This window comes from Neurospora hispaniola (genome assembly GCF_033458365.1).
Source record: "Neurospora hispaniola strain FGSC 10403 chromosome Unknown B0T23scaffold_3, whole genome shotgun sequence".
Taxonomy (NCBI): domain Eukaryota; kingdom Fungi; phylum Ascomycota; class Sordariomycetes; order Sordariales; family Sordariaceae; genus Neurospora; species Neurospora hispaniola.
In genome coordinates this window covers 1,004,740-1,020,539 of record NW_026944408.1, presented here as the reverse complement: position 1 = coordinate 1,020,539, position 15,800 = coordinate 1,004,740, and the positions used below count along the sequence as shown (strand labels likewise).

Here is a 15,800-nt window from a genome sequence, read left to right as displayed (position 1 = left end):
TAGTTGATTGGTTAGAACGCTGCCTGCCGCGGGTCTGTCAGACCCGCCGGCGGTTACCTTTATAAGGCTAGCCTTCTGGGTACTCGGCTGCACTTCTCTTCCTTTCTCCTTCGTGCAATTACGCATAATCACATCTACCACCTACCCTTTGCCCGTGATAATATTAAAAATATATTATATATTAATTTAATTTTACTTTATTATTTTACTTTCTTATAATTATTATTAATATTATATTCTATAAATTATAAATTATTTAAAACTTTAAAACTATATAAAATAATATTTTCTAAGAAGTTTTTTTAAATTTATTTATAAAAAAATCTAAGTAAGGAGTAAAGTTATATATTAGTAATAAAATATTATATATAAAATTGAATTTAAATTTTCTTATTTTTAATATTTATATTCGCTTACTATTTACAAATATATTTATAATATATTTATAATATATTTAAAATTATATTAAATTAACTATAATTGAAAAATATAATAAAATATTCATTTTATCTCTTCTTAATATATTAAAAATTAATTTTTATTAAAAGTATATTAATTAAATTACTTAACTTTTTTCTATATAAATATAAGTAGTATAATAGTTAATTAGACTATAAAATAAATAAGATACTCTTTTGGGGTTTAATTAACTAAGTTTCCTTATAAATAAAGATAATATAATAATTAAGTAAAGTAGAGTATATATTAAATACTTTCTTTAAATTATATATATTTATATAAATGAAAAATGATAATTAAATTATATATTAAATAGTAAATTTAAATATATAAAGTATTCTAAACGTTATATAATACTTAGAACTAATATAAAGTAACTTAAATAAAAAGTAAATAAGAATAAAAAAAAAAAGTCTTTCTATAGAAACTTTTGAATAATTGCTAATTATTCTTTATATAATCCAATTTATATATTATAATAAGTTCTTTTATAATATTCTGGATATTTTTAATAGAAAAAAAGTAAATAAGAAAGTAATATAATTAATTAATAGATATTTATAGCTATAAAATAATAAAAGTCTAAATTTCTTATAAAAAAGGAAAAAAAAAAGAAACTACAACGTAAATCGAACCTATAACCTTAATACCAACAATTAGCATATTAACCGCTATACTACACTTATTAGAAAATATTATTATTTATTTTATTTATATACCCTCCTTACACTACTAACCCTTCTAAATTCTCTTTACCTCTTATCTCTTCAAAATCTTATCCTTATCTTTTACTACTACCCTTATCTTACTACTTATTTCTATTTACTTAATTAATTTATTTACTATATAGAGATATTATATATTAATATATTAATAATATATTTTTAATATATTGAACCTTATATTAATTAGGGTATAATTATAAAATGTAATAAAAGTTAAAAAATTGGTATAATATATTAATAATATATTTCTAATATATTGAACCTTACACTAATTAGAATATAACTATAGAATGTAATAAAAGTGAAGAAATTGGTATAATATATTAATAATACATTCTCAATATATTAAACCTTATACTAATTAGAATATAATTATAAAATATAATAAAAATCAAAAATCTATTATAATATATTAATAATATATTATTAATATATTCAATCTAACACTAATTAGAATATAATTATAAAATGTAATAAAAGTCAAAAATCCATTATAATATATTAATAATATATTATGAATATATTCAATCTAATACTAATTAGAATATAATTATAAAATGTAATAAAAGTCAAAAATCCATTATAATATATTAATAATATATTATTAATATATTTAATCTAACACGAATTGGAGTATAATTATAAAATATAATAAAAGTTGAAAATCTATTATATATATATTCCTAATTAATTAATAATCAATTTATTCTGTACTATATTTTAGATACTATTTTAACCTTAGATTACTTCTATAAATATCCACCAATAAGAAAATTCAAAGAATATACAATACGAAAATTTATTATTAAGGTATCCGGCTTCGGCTGAGTTTTTTCTACAGTGTGGGGCAGTACCCTTGTTGTGGTCTTGGCGTTCCGATTGAGGGCCGAGGTCGAGGGCATGTGTGAGGTGAGCTACCCACTCACTTCTGGCCGGGGATCCCGGAGTCGGCAGGCAGTAATAGCGCCCCACTCTGTCATAACATCAGCCAATCGTCGAACTTGCCGAAACTGTTACTTCAATATCGGACTCTCCCCCAACAAGTCCAGACTTCCAGCGACTTGTATCTCACGCCATTCCCATCCACCAATATGAGCTTTACCGCCAGAGATGATGAAGCGGACCATGACATGCCACCGCTGGCGCAGTCGAGCAGCAGCATTGGCCACGGAGATGTCTTTTTACTTCTATCTCTCCCCAAAGACTTCATCGTCGGCCATGACGACATGGCCATAACCACCAGCGAAAGCCTTCTCGGTTTTCGTGACATACCTGCCGGCACTCATCTTCTGTGGGTTCAGCAACCCGGTGCCACATCCCGAAACGGATATTGGTATGTCACCCAGGAACAAAACAGCCGAGTGCACGTGAAGCAATGGAATCAGTACAACGAGGTCCTCTCCAGCCTCCCAAATCAAGCCGAGGAACGACACCAGGCCGAAAGGCTCGAGTCCATATACCCTAAGCTAAAGCCGTACGACATGCGCGGTGGTTCCAAGAGGAGGTCTGCCAGAGCCTCGCAGCCCATGCCGTTCTCCATCGCTGGCCGGAACGAGCCATCATTCATCACAGACCCAGCCAAGATGTGGCAGCAGCTAACCCACGCCATATCCGAGCCATTCCTAACTCGAATCACTGGCATAAAGTCAGTCGACGCCTGGCTCGTCGACTCCGCCGACTGTGCTGCTGGAGAATCATACAGAGCCCAATACAAGTCGGTGCAGTCCAGCGAGTTCAACTTCCTCTTTGCCCAAGACTTTAAGGATTTAGAGCTTCTCGACTCTGACCCGACTAGACGAGACGTGGTCGAGGACACCACGGATCGAGTTCTGGCTCTTCTTCGGAGCACCGACTCCAATTTTGACCCGTGTGAGATCATCGCCGAGCTTCAGTTCACGTTCTTGACAGGCACCCATCTGGGCAACCACGCTTGCATGGAGCAGTGGTGGGATCTTGTGCTCAAGATCATCGTGCGCGCGTACCGCCTGGTTCTCTTTTACCCGGTCCTCACTATTGAACTTATTAGGACGCTGCATGCGCAGATTATCTATACGGAGGAAAATGTCGAGTCTACCTCGGAGGAAGAACAAGAGAAGGGCCGCAGTGAGCATACCATCGGGCCGTGCCCGGACAGACCCATTTACCAGTTCAATCTCCAAAATCGGCGAAGGCTGAGAACTGCACTGGCTAAGTACGCCAGGAAGCTTGAGGAGGTATTAAATGGGCTGGGCGATGCGGTGACCATGGAGCAGTCGACAGCGAGGGCTATTTTTGGCGAACTCGAGTCATGGTTGTTTACCCGCGGATGGGACCTGGGGTCCAAGAATGCGAAGGTTGAGGAAACCAAACAGCGGGATGAGATAGGCGAGGATGATGACGATGATGACGATATGCCGGTTGTGGTGGATCTGGATGAGCATGGAAGGGAGGTTGGATTGGTTTCGTTCAATGACTGAGGAGATGAAGTACGGTTGGGTTGTTAGTCCACAACACGGACAAGAGATTGCTCGCATAGCATAAACTTGTGAGTTGAGAGTGATGATATGTGAAAGAAACACTATAATGTGCATCTAATGGAGCATGAACCTCGCTGTTTCCATGGTCATCTGTATGCATACGTACATTGTTGGATAAACAAGAAAGAAGTGTGTTGGTTAAGTTGTGAGATGGTGCCGTCGCTCGTTTGATGGTCTTACCTCGCCAGTCCAAGCAAGGTCTCAACGCGTCCACATCATCTATGCAACCAGGGTACAATGGTATTTTCATAGAATGTCGATGTTAAACTCCAATATCACGAGCAAGGGAACAAATTGAAGCGTACGGTAGACATACCTATGTAACTACATACGTAACAATGGAACTTCCCTGTTCTGGTGACGGGACGGGAAGGGGCTACTTATGTACTCATGCGCCCCACATGCCACATGCCCAGCACTCCATCAACCCGCTTCCCGAATCCCACTCCGACTGTTCCACCCAACGTCAACCTCACTTCTCCGCTTTTGACTTTCCATCTTCATCCTCATTCCCAGCTTCACTCAATCCCGCTATCACGTCTCACCTATACAAACAAAGGCCTTTGGATCTCCAATCCATCCCATTCAGTCATCACCCAACAAACCATCTCTATTGGCAGCCACCAGAATACCCACACACTCAAACCACATAACCGAACAGACTAAGCAACCGTCACAACTCACACCCCCATCACGCACTCACCCGCTTCCACTCTCCCCCGGCCCCCCCCAAAAAAAATGTCCCACCGCAAGAACAAAGCAGTCGGCCTCGCAGCCTTTGACCGCTCCCGCCTCACCTCCGCACAATACGCCACGCACGGCTCCGCCTTGCGCTCCTCGCAAGCCTCGGCTCTCGAGACCCAACTCTCCGTCTTCCGCTCCCTGTTACAGCAATTCGCCGCCACGCACGCCAAAGACATCAAGTCCAACCCTACTTTCCGGGCACAGTTTGCGCGCATGTGCGCGGCTATCGGGGTGGATCCGCTTTTGGCTAGTAGTGGACATGGCGACAGCAAGGGGAAAGGGGATAGTATGTGGGCGCAGTTGCTGGGGCGGACGGTGAATGATTTTTATTTTGAGCTGGCGGTGAGGGTGGTGGAGGTCTGTGGGGAGACGAGAGGGGAGAACGGAGGGCTGATTGAGGTGGGGATGGTGAGGGAGAGGGTGGTGAAGGGACGGGTAGAGGGGATGGGGGTTCAGGGGGTTACTGAGTAGGTTAATCCTTCTGCTTTTTTTTTCTTTTGGCTTTTTTTAATTTGTTTTCTTGGACCTTCTAAGAGTGTGTCGGTGGGTGGATCAACGAATGAATGGAGAGGCTGACACGATTAACAGAGATGATATTCTTCGCGCCGTAGGGACACTTAAGCCTCTTGGGTCGGCTTATTCGGTTATTAAGGTTGGGAGCAAGCAGTATATTCGCTCTGTGCCCAAGGAACTAAATACGGATCAGAGCGCCGTGCTAGAAGCGGCCCAGGTGTTGGGATACGTCAGCGTGTCAATGTTGATGGATAACCTGCGATGGACGAGAGCACGAGCGCAAACGGCGTTGGAGGATCTTGTGGGCGAGGGTATGCTTTGGGTTGACAAGCAGGGTATTGAGTGGGAGTATTGGAGCCCTGGGTTTATGCTCGAGGGTGATCTTCCATTAGAAGGGTTTGACTGAGCGGCGACGGTGTGAAGACAACATCGGCATGAGATTGGCCAGAACGTCGCTATGGGTTCTCCCGATAGGCACGCACTGAGTTGCTGGTCCCAAGATAGCAGTGTCTTCACGTGGATCAGCGATGACCGGGCACTGTCGCGCGCCGTGGTAATTGGGAAAGCACCCAAGTTCACCGCATTCTCCGGAACGCTCCAACCATGTCTCGCAGCCCGTGCCGACTGTCAGGTGGAGGGAATGGAAGGAAAGGCACAAAAAGCAGCCCGTGGCAAAATAGGCACTTCACATCTCGCATGTCCATCAGACAATCCTGGGCGTCAGCTGGAAAGCTTTAGGCAATGTTTGGATGCTGGAGGAAGGTGCTATCATGGGATACGTACGAGCCTGGCTGGACTATGATGTGACTAGGCTCGGTTGGAGTTGTGCAGTCTATTCCAACTGCTGGAACAGATTTCATTTTCCGCTGAAAGCGAGAAGAGCGGGTGGTACCTGTATCGAGGGTAATGTCATTTCATCATTCCATTCCCCTTCCCAATCACCGAGAACTAGAACATGTAGTCTAGGGACCGAGAATGGAGATCAGAGCAGGAGTTCATAAACAGTAAACGCGGACATCTCAGTGACACATTCAAGTATCCATCGTCAAATAAGCACACGTAATAACAGAGATAATACATTCATTCACACGCAGCATCCAACTTGCTCCGGCTTTTTCCCGCGCCTTGCAACAAAAAAAGATGTCAAAGAAGCCAGTTTTCAAAAGATCTCGTTTCTTCCTTAATTCTCCTCTCTCCAGTGTACAACCCCAATGTATCTTCATCTACACATAATCGTTTCGTCAGGAGATCCGTTGTATTAGTGTCGCTTTATGTGTGTGGCTGGGTTATACCTGTCTTCTTGTGGTGGGCCTACCTGGCGGACTGGCGCGGATGTTGGTTCAACGAGGACCCCACTCTCATAATTGGTATCATATATCAGGGGTAATCCCGGGGCAGTGTGTTCACATAGCAGTCACGATCCATCCGCAGCTCGAACTCGATGTCCATCACCGTAACTTGAGCTGGCCCGATGAAGCATTTATGCTTAGTAACGGGGGTTCTGGCCGAGAGAAGGGTAGTCCTGAGGAGGCGGGACGGGACCACCTCCGTGATGGCTGCCGAGAGTAGGGTTGATGGGACGGCCGCCGTGGGAAGGGCCGTGACCGTGAGGGGGGCTGCTATGGCGCTCACGCTCACGATCACGCTCCCGCTCACGATCATGTCTATGGTCGCCGTGAGCACCGTCGCCAAAGTGCTTCCTGCGCAAAGCGGCGAGGCGCTTCTTCTTGGTAATGTAGTTGATATAGGTACCGATGAAGAAGGAAACAAGGTTGAAGAAGGGCATCCAGGCGGCTTCGGGCAAGAACTTCTGGGCAAAGGCCAGGCAGAGGGGCGATGAGAGCCAGCTGACCTTCATGACCTTCCAGAAGCCGACACGTACGGTCGCTTGGACTTGCTTCCATGTCTTGGCGCCGGCGATAATGGCCATGGCAACAAGATATACCGAGTTTTGAATCGGGGCAACCTGGACATGAAAGAAGATAGGGTTAACCACGCTCAGGGCATAAGGGTCAGGGGACATTGACGCACAATCAAGTTGCTGACAAGAATCTGGAGGATCTTGGCCCTCAAGCTCTTGCGGTTCTGGAACATCTTCTGAAGGATCCAGATGAGGAAATGGCCTAAGGGAGCGCTAACAAGGGCGCCGTAGGTGGCCATCTTGGGGACGCGGGCCGTGAAGTAGTTGCCATTCTTGTTGCGATCCTTGGCGAGCCATGATGCGAGCAATTCTTGACTACCTGCCAGGGTACCGGCAGTGAGCATCTTGGTACGGAGGGGGTTGGTCTCCAGCTGCTTGAGGTAGGCCTGAGGTGGACGATGAGGTCAGTATCCATCACCATGATGCTTTCAATCCTTTATGACGGCCTTCCCCTGTACCTGTTCGACTTCATGGTGTTGCCGTATGAGCGCATCTAGGACGCGCATGTGGAAGAGGGAGTGACGGGATGACGTACAGTCAAATAGCCCTTAGTGCCGGCATTTTGCCTGCCGCCGGTGATGGCAGTACCAATGACGGCCGAGATGGGATGGTGGCCCTTGGTACCGGGCAAGTCACCGTGGGCAGCTTCGGCGACAGCCTCGGCGATGGCACCAACAGTGCTGTGGTGTTCTTTTACCGACATGGCGAGAGGAAGGTAGCGGCGGTCAAATCGACATCTAATAATTGGGATGCGTCAAGCCTGCGGAGGAAGGGCAGTAGTCAGCGGGGGCGCACGGGTATATGGTAGCGGTACCGGTACGGTACGGGCAGGCACCGATAACAAAGGGAGAACGTTAGTGTGAATCGGCGGGCGCGGACAAAATCGCCGTGATGCGACGGTCGCGCCCGGAGCGGTTGCGACGGGTTTCTCTCCGTGATTACGGGGCATCCGGCCGGGGAAGCTGGGAGCTTTCGCTGGAGGTTGGGGCTTTTGGGGGGCCGTTCGGAGTGGATAATGCGAGTTGCCAATGCTCCGCAATGACGCCCCGTCAGGCCCCTAGCCCGCGCCGTCCGGGCCCGTCACCGACTGTTTGGGACTCCTTCTGTTCGGGTTCCAAAGGGCTTCTCTGTGAGCATCCAAAAAAGAACAGCAAACTCACCGACGATGGGATGTACGCAGCGACAGGTGGAGAGGACAGCAGAACAGCACGAGTCGACGTCGATTGGAACCGCTAGAAGCGCAAGCAAAAAAGAGTGAAAGAGGGTCAGGGTTTGGCAACTGGCGCGATCCGGGGGGTGGTTCGAGGGAAGGGGAAATAGCAAATTGCGAGTCTTGAAGGCCTTTACGAGGAGGCTGGTAAACAGGAGCTGACCAGCCCCAGCTTGCGCCCAGGTCCCCGGCCCAGGAGCTGACCAGGAGCTGAGGGCTTGCGACTTGCGAGGGCTCTCTGCGTTTGCCAGATCGCCGCCGTGTCGCTCCCAATATCAAACCCCCGTGGCTCCCCAGGGTGGCTTCCAAAACAGGGACTGGAGCGCTGAGCTGCCCGAGCTCGAGCTCTCAGAGGTCCATCGCAGCTGCACAGGTTTGTTGTGGGGACCTGAAATCTAGGCCTGCCGGGGTCCAGTCCCGACGTGATTGGTGTTTTTACCCAACCGGCCGAGGTACCATTTCGTTTCCCAACCCAGAAGAGAAACAGACCGGGGCCGCACAGATCATCGACCCGCCCCCAGTGTTCGCTAGCGTTCGCCTGAGTGACATCCCTGTCCTAGTGTTCCTTGCATTCTCTGCGAGTGCTGGTCCACGATGCAGCCTTCCATCGCCGGCCGGCCGTGAGCGCGTTTTATTGGTTGTACTGGACCTCTGACTTTCTTTGCTGCTTCTTTGGGCATTAGGGCGCTGGGCTCACCGGGGCCAGGATCTGCTGCCGTCATCGATGCTTTTGTCCCTGTTGGCTCTCGGTTCTCCACAGATCGGAAAGTGTCATGTTCCCCTGAGTCCAGGCCGGCAAATGGTAGGGCAGCCAGGGGAAAAGAAGGCATGACATGCTTTTGAGCCGCATTGGTAGATTGGGTATCAGCTTCCTTTTCCCCCCCCCCCCCCCCGTTGGACAGGTCAGCACATGTATGACGACACATGCGACGACTAGAGCCCATGTCATGGGATCGACAAGTGGTACCGAGAACCGAAGGTGATCTGGAGAAAAGGCCATTAGCAGCCAAGAGCGAGAAGGGAGGGATATGGTGGAGGGATTCGACGTCTGGCAAGTGCCATGCCATTCTTCAGAGAGTGATAATGGATATCCCATCAGGGGAAATCTGAAAGACTGTTGTGTCGCGCGGTCAAGGGAGAGATGATTTCTTATTTTCGAATGGTGATACAGAGACTGTGGATGTTGCGAATGGTGGTCGATCAAGGGGATCAATTTGCTGGGTGTTGTAGGCTAAAGATGAGCCGTTTGGAGCGGGAGTTGGTTGACTATTTCCCATTAATTTTTTTTTTTTTTTTTTTTTCTGTGCGTCTTGCGTCCAAAGCGGGCTTGGGACAACTTGACAAGGTTGAAGGAAGGCGCGATGAATTGGATAGTTTTGGCAAGTGTCCACCAACGCAGATCCGTCCATTTGTGCAGTTCAGTCTTTCGAAAATCTGGGGGGACGGGATTTTAAGTTGATCTCATCTGCGTCGATGGAGCGACTTTGGCATGTAATGGAGGATGCTGACAGAACACTGGCTAGAACTTGATGTTGGTGCAGGATGTGGGCATCCAATTCTTGTCATCCGGTTTTACTGCCCTCGAGGTTTGCAGATGCTCGACGCGGGCACCACCGTCGCCTCACTTCGTCTTCGGCCTACTCACAGCGTTTGTCCGACAACGACACCAGCCCATTGACGCCTCCCAAGGTATCGTCCTGCAAACATTGCGAGGATTCTTGGTCGAGCTGGTCTTCGCTGGTCTTCATCCTTCTCCTTCGGCATGGCCAAAGACTTCATCGCAGCTTTCTCCACCGCCATCTATTGACGATAGCTCCTACAGTGACAGTATTCACGACTGCGACCGCGCCAGCAACTGCTCTTCCCTGCCGACATTATGGCCGGCCCTGACCTCCCGCGACAGCTTCCTGTCCGTCCTCGAACGCCAAGGCATATTGTCGACGCAATGGAGGCGCCCGACATGGGAAAGCCGCTTCCGGCGTTGCCAATCGCGACTCTTGCGTTTCCACCTTTAGCCATCCCCTTGTCCAATTTCGCCATCTATTCTCAGCGTTCCTCGAAGCGCCGATTCCAAACCAGATGCTCTCACTCTGTCATGACCCGCTTCTACTCTACGCGAGACAAGTGTGCTCTTTGCAGGCGAAAGGGCGATTTCGGTTGGGTCTACAGGTGTATCGTTGATCGCGATGCCCTGATCATGGGCAGAAAGGCCAATGGAATTCCTGTGGCCTTTGACGGCATTGGCTGTAAGTTCGCTGAGAAGATGACTCTTGGGAAGCATGGTCCAGACGCCCGCCACGAGGATTATAGCTTTCTCAGGGAGATTACTCCCGAACAGATGGTTTCTTACACCCCGTCTCAAATCCAGAAGATACTGAGCCAGCGCGAGAACGTACGTCTGCGTGTAGCTTGAGTTCAAAAGGCATTCGGTTTACTAACGTAAGCACAAACTCAAAGGTCAAGAATACTATAGCAGAAGAACGCCACCAATTCGATCACCCGCGCTACAAGCATGCTAAAAAGAGATTCCCCGACGACGACCAACCGTGGATGCCAAGCCGTGAAACAGAGTGCAGCTTCACTGTCTGTCACAATTGCTGCCCTAGCGCCACCGAAAAGAATCGTATCAACATCGATTCGGTGGTCGAAGACGATATCCAACCAACCGTGGCTGTCGGCTATGGCTTTAGCAAGTTAAAGTCAAGGCCCTACGCAAAGGCTGAAATTGTGCGCAGCATTGGCTACCGACCTGTTCCTGTGGTATGCTGTATATCGGCCCCACCTACACGGTTCCTTGTCTAACATCAAGTTGAAACAGCCCATTGAACGCTCTGAACACCATTCGGCCAACGCTTGGCTCTCCATACAAAGCAATGAGGCCCTGGATATCGCTGACCAGTACCTCGGGATGGCTGCGCATGATGGTTCCTCTGACGCCGGGAACATGATCACTCCGGTATTACCGTGCCGCTTGAGTCCGCCTGGCACGCATCCCCATTCACAATGTATGGTTGGTTCCTCAACGGATACGTTCGACTTTGCGTACGCGAACGGTTCATTTGCGAGCGATTTTCTCCATGTTCGACCTCCGTGGACTCCTCCACCGACACCCCAAGACACCCCGGAAGATGGCATCAATGAATCCGAGACACTCCCTACTTTCGATATCCGTTATCTCGTCTGCAATGGGCGCAGGTTTGTATCTGGCCTCTCCCACTGTCAATGACCTATCCCATCTGACTATTCCATAGCCCAGCTTCACTGAAAGTCAGTCCCGCAATGAGAAACATGGCCTTCTCCTCGGTGATCGATTTGCCAGTTTCTGAGCGTCAAAGGGGAACAGAGAGCACATTGGCCGAGCTTTGTCCTGAATTTTTGGACGAAGATCAGATCCCTATGCAGTGCGAAGAGGAGTACAACCCTAGCCCGATTCAAACCCTGAAGAGTAAGGTATACGTCGAGGCATGCACTACACCTCTTCCCCGACCCAACATGGACGAGATCATGTTTTTCAGCAATCGGGCTTTGCCGAGAAAGCCGAGTCTTAGACGGCACCGTTCTCAGTGCGAATTTGGAAGAGGTCCAAGACCTCTTACGCCAATTTCAGTCGCGGGGCAAGATAAAAAAGTAATGAAGTCCTTGAGTTCCGAGCCGATTACCTTCCTCAAAGGCATCGCTATCACTGAAGAGGCAGCGGAGTTTGGCACTCCTGATATTTCTGTGGCGGTTGATATGCAGCCGGTAACCTCTGCTTATCCCAAGCAGGGTGGCAAGGCGCTCAAGTTCTGAGTAAACTTCGGACTTTGTTGATCGATGGCTGTCTGATGAACCAGAGGCACCCGACATGAAGAAAGCCTAAAGGAAACAGGGTCAGCACACACCAACTGTGCTTGCGCTACGCCACCGTCTTGGTGACACAAGAACAAAGTCCTGTGGATTGTTTACCACCGCCCAAGCCAGAAAATCCACAAATTTACAAAGCGTGGATGTCTGAAAGCGTTGCGGGAAGGACTATCTAATGATGAGCAGCGTCTCAGTGGGCCCTAGGTCACTTGTTCAGATTTTATTGCTGGTAAGAAGTTCCATAGCCTGACAGTTGAGGATTTTCGAGTGGCAGTGAGATCGGCACCTCACTTGATCTATGAACGTCTTCAAAGTCTAAAAGACTCTTTCTTAATTCCGCATGAGAACTCGTCACTGCTTACCAGCTAGTCACAATGCACCTGTTTGAGTATTCATTTGTGGGAGGCGGAGTTGCGGCGGTGCATTAAAGACTGCCCGTGCAACTTTGCCTCCTGACCAACCAACTCGCTAGACCTATATACAGCCTCACTGTGGCCCTGATTATATATTGAAGCCTTATTTCGAGTTGAAGGCGATGAGTTCAGAGAGGCCATCATTCACGCTAAATGAAACAACTCAATGATGGAAGCCATCAAGACGCTGTTCCACAAATTGCAAGAAACCGTGACGCCGAATTCTGCTGCCATAGGGAACCCCGACAACGGCCGTATCAGTCTCTTGGCCATGAACGACGAGAATCACTCGAACGAAATCCAAGATGCCACTCCTCAAATCCAATTGAGCCCTCAACAACTATACTCTCACCTCCGCCTAGACCCTTCCAACCCATCCATTCGCGTTTTGGACATCGATCCACCCCACCCAAGAAAGAACCCAGACGCTCCTCTCCAGGGTACCCTCCGCGTAGTCCAACTATCCGACCTCCCCGCCTTTACCGCCCTTTCATACACCTGGGGTTCTTACTCTTCTCCTATCGTGGACACCATCCGTTGCAATGGCTATTGTGACATACCCATTACTAAGAACGGCCGCGATGCACTTCTCGCTCTTCGAAAACGGCATCATGCGGGGGATCCGGTGCGGAGTAGGACAACTTTCCCGCTTACTATTTGGATTGATGCCATCTGCATCAACCAGGCTGATGACACGGAGAAGGCCGGGCAAATCGGGCTGATGGCTGAGGTGTACACGTGGGCGAGGACGGTGTGGGTGTGGCTGGGGAAAGGGAACGAGAGGACCGCCAGGGCCGTAAGGGTTTTGGAGAGAGCGGCAAAACTCAGGATTGTGCCTGTTGGGGTGCCGTGGATTGAAGAGGACATGTACGCCGCCCGCGGTCCGAGGTCGGTGGCGTACTACAAGATGCAACTGGCCAAGAGTATGGTCAGGGTGTTCTTGCGGACCTACTGGCACCCCGTTCTATCGTTTCTCGAAGCATGTGCCCTTGGCAGACCTCAGAAGGGCGGTTTGCTGGCGTCCGGAGATATCGATTGCTTGCTGGATAGGGAGTGGCTGGAGCGAGTGTGGACATTCCAGGAGATTGTGCTGGCGAGCAATCCCATCATTGTCTGTGGAGAGGAGACGATCGGTTGGGCGCAATTACAGCAGGGGCTCGACTGCCTTAATCGGATGAGGCCGTCCTTTCCAAGCACGGGCAGCATCTGGGGCGACAGCAGCAGAGACGGGCCCCCTTCATCCATCAAGGTGCGGTACCAGCTTTTCAAGGGCTGGGCCATTTCCGAAGACTTCCAAACTGGCAGCGATTTGATAAGTCGGGCTGATGAGTCCATGACAATATCAGATGTTTCACAGCGATGGTCGAACCTTTTCCAGGTCTGGCGAACGGTTGCTCGCCCCACGAGCTGGAATGGACGAGCTTTTCGCAGTGTGCCCAAGCTGAATGGCCCAGAGCAGAACGGCAACAGCTTACAGAGCGGAAGCTATGCAAACTATGTCTCCGTCAAGGAATACGAAGGCCAATTCAACATCGGGAGAATATGGAATCAAGTTAGACCCGTGATCCTACTCCCATACGTCGGGCTCCTGATAGTTTTCATTGCCATCGCAATATGGGCTATATCTAGCTTTCTATTGGCTGATGACTTCGCAGAGGTAAAAACGACATATTTCTTCACTTTCATGTTTGCAGCAATGCTTTTTTTGATCAATATCGCTCCATTTCTTTATTACGTTTCTTTTACCATGGGCTATCCTACTGTAGGGACACATGCGCAGTCCGACGTCGATGCGGCCAGCGGTCTGGTTGCAATCATCCGCGTCCTTAGGGACCGTAAGGCCCAAAAGGCCCACGACAAATCCTTTGCAACGCATGGTGTGCTGAAGCGACTGGGTATATCGCTTCCACAGCCTGACTACACAAAACCGCTTGGGAAGGTGTATCACGAGCTATACACCGAGTTGGTAAAACGGGACCCATCGTGTATCGCCCTCCTATCGGACGTAAAAGGGTCAGCACTGCAAGGAGCACCGAGCTGGGTTCCGGGCTGGGGATCAGAGAAGCTACATTGGGTGAAAGATGATGCTATCTACAGCCGCATCGAAGGTTCGGCAAGGCCAGACTCTTTTGACTTGGTGAAGTGGAATTCGGAAACCGAGATCGTCGTCAGGGGACTCTTCATTGGAGAATTAAGCTACACTTCACAGCCTATCGGACGCGAGGACCGGGTTAATAGCATTGAGCCCGTATGGCGTGGCTCCCTCACTGCTATTGACGAGTGGCGGCGAGAGCTCGTCGAGTTATACGCACGACAAACGCCCCGGTGCGAGTACAACTCGTTCTCGATATCTCTGACGCTGTGCCCATCCAGTCAGTCATCACCAGCAGATTGGTGTGAAGAGGACTTCAGGCGATGGCACAAGATTCTGGCCTCACCTGGCTATGATGATGCCTCTAGGCATGAGTTGGTTAAATTGGCGCTGTCAGAGCGGGAGTTTCAAGCGCGCAGATTTACCGATTATATCTGCCGTGGTTTTGCCGGCACTGCCAGCTTGTTTGTTTCGAATGACGGATTTGTTGGAAAAGGACCGAGCGGGATAGAGAAGGGAGATGAGATATACCTGATCGATGGTGTCGGTCAGCCCATGATAATGCGGAAGCAGGGGGTCAGTGGCAAATATAGAGTCATCGGTCCAGCTTTTGCTTGCCATCTTAAAGATCTTCATACATTCGAAGATGGAGACCAAGGGGTCCTGGACAGCAAACGGTGGGGGCCGGTTACCCTTGTTTGAGTGCTCTACAGCCAACTTTCATTCGTTTAGGATTTGAGGCGGAGGAAAATTGCTAGCTTGAAGTTCGACAAACGAAAGAAAGAAATATCCACGTGAACGATTCGGGAAGAGGTTCATAGAAACTGAACGTGCTGCTAAAACTCATATCTTTCGCACCTGCCACTCGTTAGCCTTTTCACAACATACATACCTCAAGTCGTTCTCTCCTTACCTCGAATCGCTCCTTCCTCACTATCATTAATCACTTGACGATCGGACCTCAGCAGACACTCGAACCCATATGTTAAGCTGATGGCCATTTACCAAAATCAACACCGGAACCATAACGCTATAGTAGTCGTGATGTTGAAGCCCGCAAGTCCCTGGTTGGAGGTTGCTCATTTTTCTGACCTAATCATAAGACTAACCTATCAAAGCACACAATTCATACTAACCTTGAAACGCAGCACAAATTGTGCCAAGTGGCTTCTCTATAGTCAGTCAGTACCTCATAGTGAGAGTAGAACCGGAAATACTCTGCGAACATAAAGTACAGACCATCTAAACCGAATGTTACGAGACACATATATCAGGGAGATGCTCATATTGATATTTTATATGGAAGTGAAGGACTACTTCGTAGACAAGACTCATCGAAGTGAAACCCACAGCTTTATCGCGAG

The 15,800-nt window shown here is 48.2% G+C and overlaps 5 protein-coding genes across 5 annotated transcripts; 4 read left to right on the top strand and 1 right to left on the bottom strand.

The window, feature by feature from the left end:
• The first annotated feature begins 2,219 nt into the window (after positions 1-2,219).
• B0T23DRAFT_376296 (AAR2 protein-domain-containing protein) lies at positions 2,220-4,025 on the top strand. The gene is made up of 2 exons (XM_062836947.1): positions 2,220-3,636; positions 3,807-4,025. Exons 1-2 carry the CDS (start codon positions 2,276-2,278, stop codon positions 3,847-3,849), a joined length of 1,404 nt encoding a protein of 467 aa, XP_062693748.1. The 5' UTR covers positions 2,220-2,275; the 3' UTR covers positions 3,850-4,025.
• A 111-nt stretch (positions 4,026-4,136) lies between these two features.
• B0T23DRAFT_105473 (EAP30/Vps36 family-domain-containing protein) lies at positions 4,137-5,535 on the top strand. The gene is made up of 2 exons (XM_062831765.1): positions 4,137-4,911; positions 5,033-5,535. Exons 1-2 carry the CDS (start codon positions 4,439-4,441, stop codon positions 5,361-5,363), a joined length of 804 nt encoding a protein of 267 aa, XP_062693747.1. The 5' UTR covers positions 4,137-4,438; the 3' UTR covers positions 5,364-5,535.
• Positions 5,536-6,311: 776 nt separating this feature from the next.
• Positions 6,312-7,675, bottom strand: B0T23DRAFT_105483 (uncharacterized protein). The gene is made up of 3 exons (XM_062831766.1): positions 7,414-7,675; positions 6,989-7,264; positions 6,312-6,923 (listed from the first exon to the last, which is right to left on the bottom strand). Exons 1-3 carry the CDS (start codon positions 7,579-7,581, stop codon positions 6,444-6,446), a joined length of 924 nt encoding a protein of 307 aa, XP_062693746.1. The 5' UTR covers positions 7,582-7,675; the 3' UTR covers positions 6,312-6,443.
• A 2,289-nt stretch (positions 7,676-9,964) lies between these two features.
• On the top strand, positions 9,965-11,877 carry B0T23DRAFT_313172 (uncharacterized protein; the record flags this gene model as incomplete). The annotated part of the gene is made up of 4 exons (XM_062834731.1): positions 9,965-10,480; positions 10,546-10,848; positions 10,907-11,283; positions 11,340-11,877. 4 exons carry the CDS (start codon positions 9,965-9,967, stop codon positions 11,875-11,877), a joined length of 1,734 nt encoding a protein of 577 aa, XP_062693745.1.
• A 569-nt stretch (positions 11,878-12,446) lies between these two features.
• Positions 12,447-15,451, top strand: B0T23DRAFT_376284 (heterokaryon incompatibility protein-domain-containing protein). The gene has a single exon (XM_062836946.1). The coding sequence runs from the start codon at positions 12,511-12,513 to the stop codon at positions 15,136-15,138; it is 2,628 nt and encodes an 875-aa protein (XP_062693744.1). The 5' UTR covers positions 12,447-12,510; the 3' UTR covers positions 15,139-15,451.
• Positions 15,452-15,800: the final 349 nt, after the last annotated feature.

Coding starts and splice junctions, on each gene's coding strand:
- B0T23DRAFT_105473 (XM_062831765.1), top strand. CDS start 4,439: ATGTCCCACCGCAAGAACAAAGCAGTCGGCCTCGCAGCCTTTGACCGC. Junction 4,912..5,032: donor GGGGTTCAGGGGGTTACTGA/GTAGGTTAATCC, acceptor CACGATTAACAG/AGATGATATTCTTCGCGCCG.
- B0T23DRAFT_376284 (XM_062836946.1), top strand. CDS start 12,511: ATGATGGAAGCCATCAAGACGCTGTTCCACAAATTGCAAGAAACCGTG.
- B0T23DRAFT_376296 (XM_062836947.1), top strand. CDS start 2,276: ATGAGCTTTACCGCCAGAGATGATGAAGCGGACCATGACATGCCACCG. Junction 3,637..3,806: donor GGATTGGTTTCGTTCAATGA/CTGAGGAGATGA, acceptor ATGCATACGTAC/ATTGTTGGATAAACAAGAAA.
- B0T23DRAFT_105483 (XM_062831766.1), bottom strand. CDS start 7,581: ATGTCGGTAAAAGAACACCACAGCACTGTTGGTGCCATCGCCGAGGCT. Junction 7,265..7,413: donor GCACTAAGGGCTATTTGACT/GTACGTCATCCC, acceptor CGTCCACCTCAG/GCCTACCTCAAGCAGCTGGA. Junction 6,924..6,988: donor TTCTTGTCAGCAACTTGATT/GTGCGTCAATGT, acceptor TTTCATGTCCAG/GTTGCCCCGATTCAAAACTC.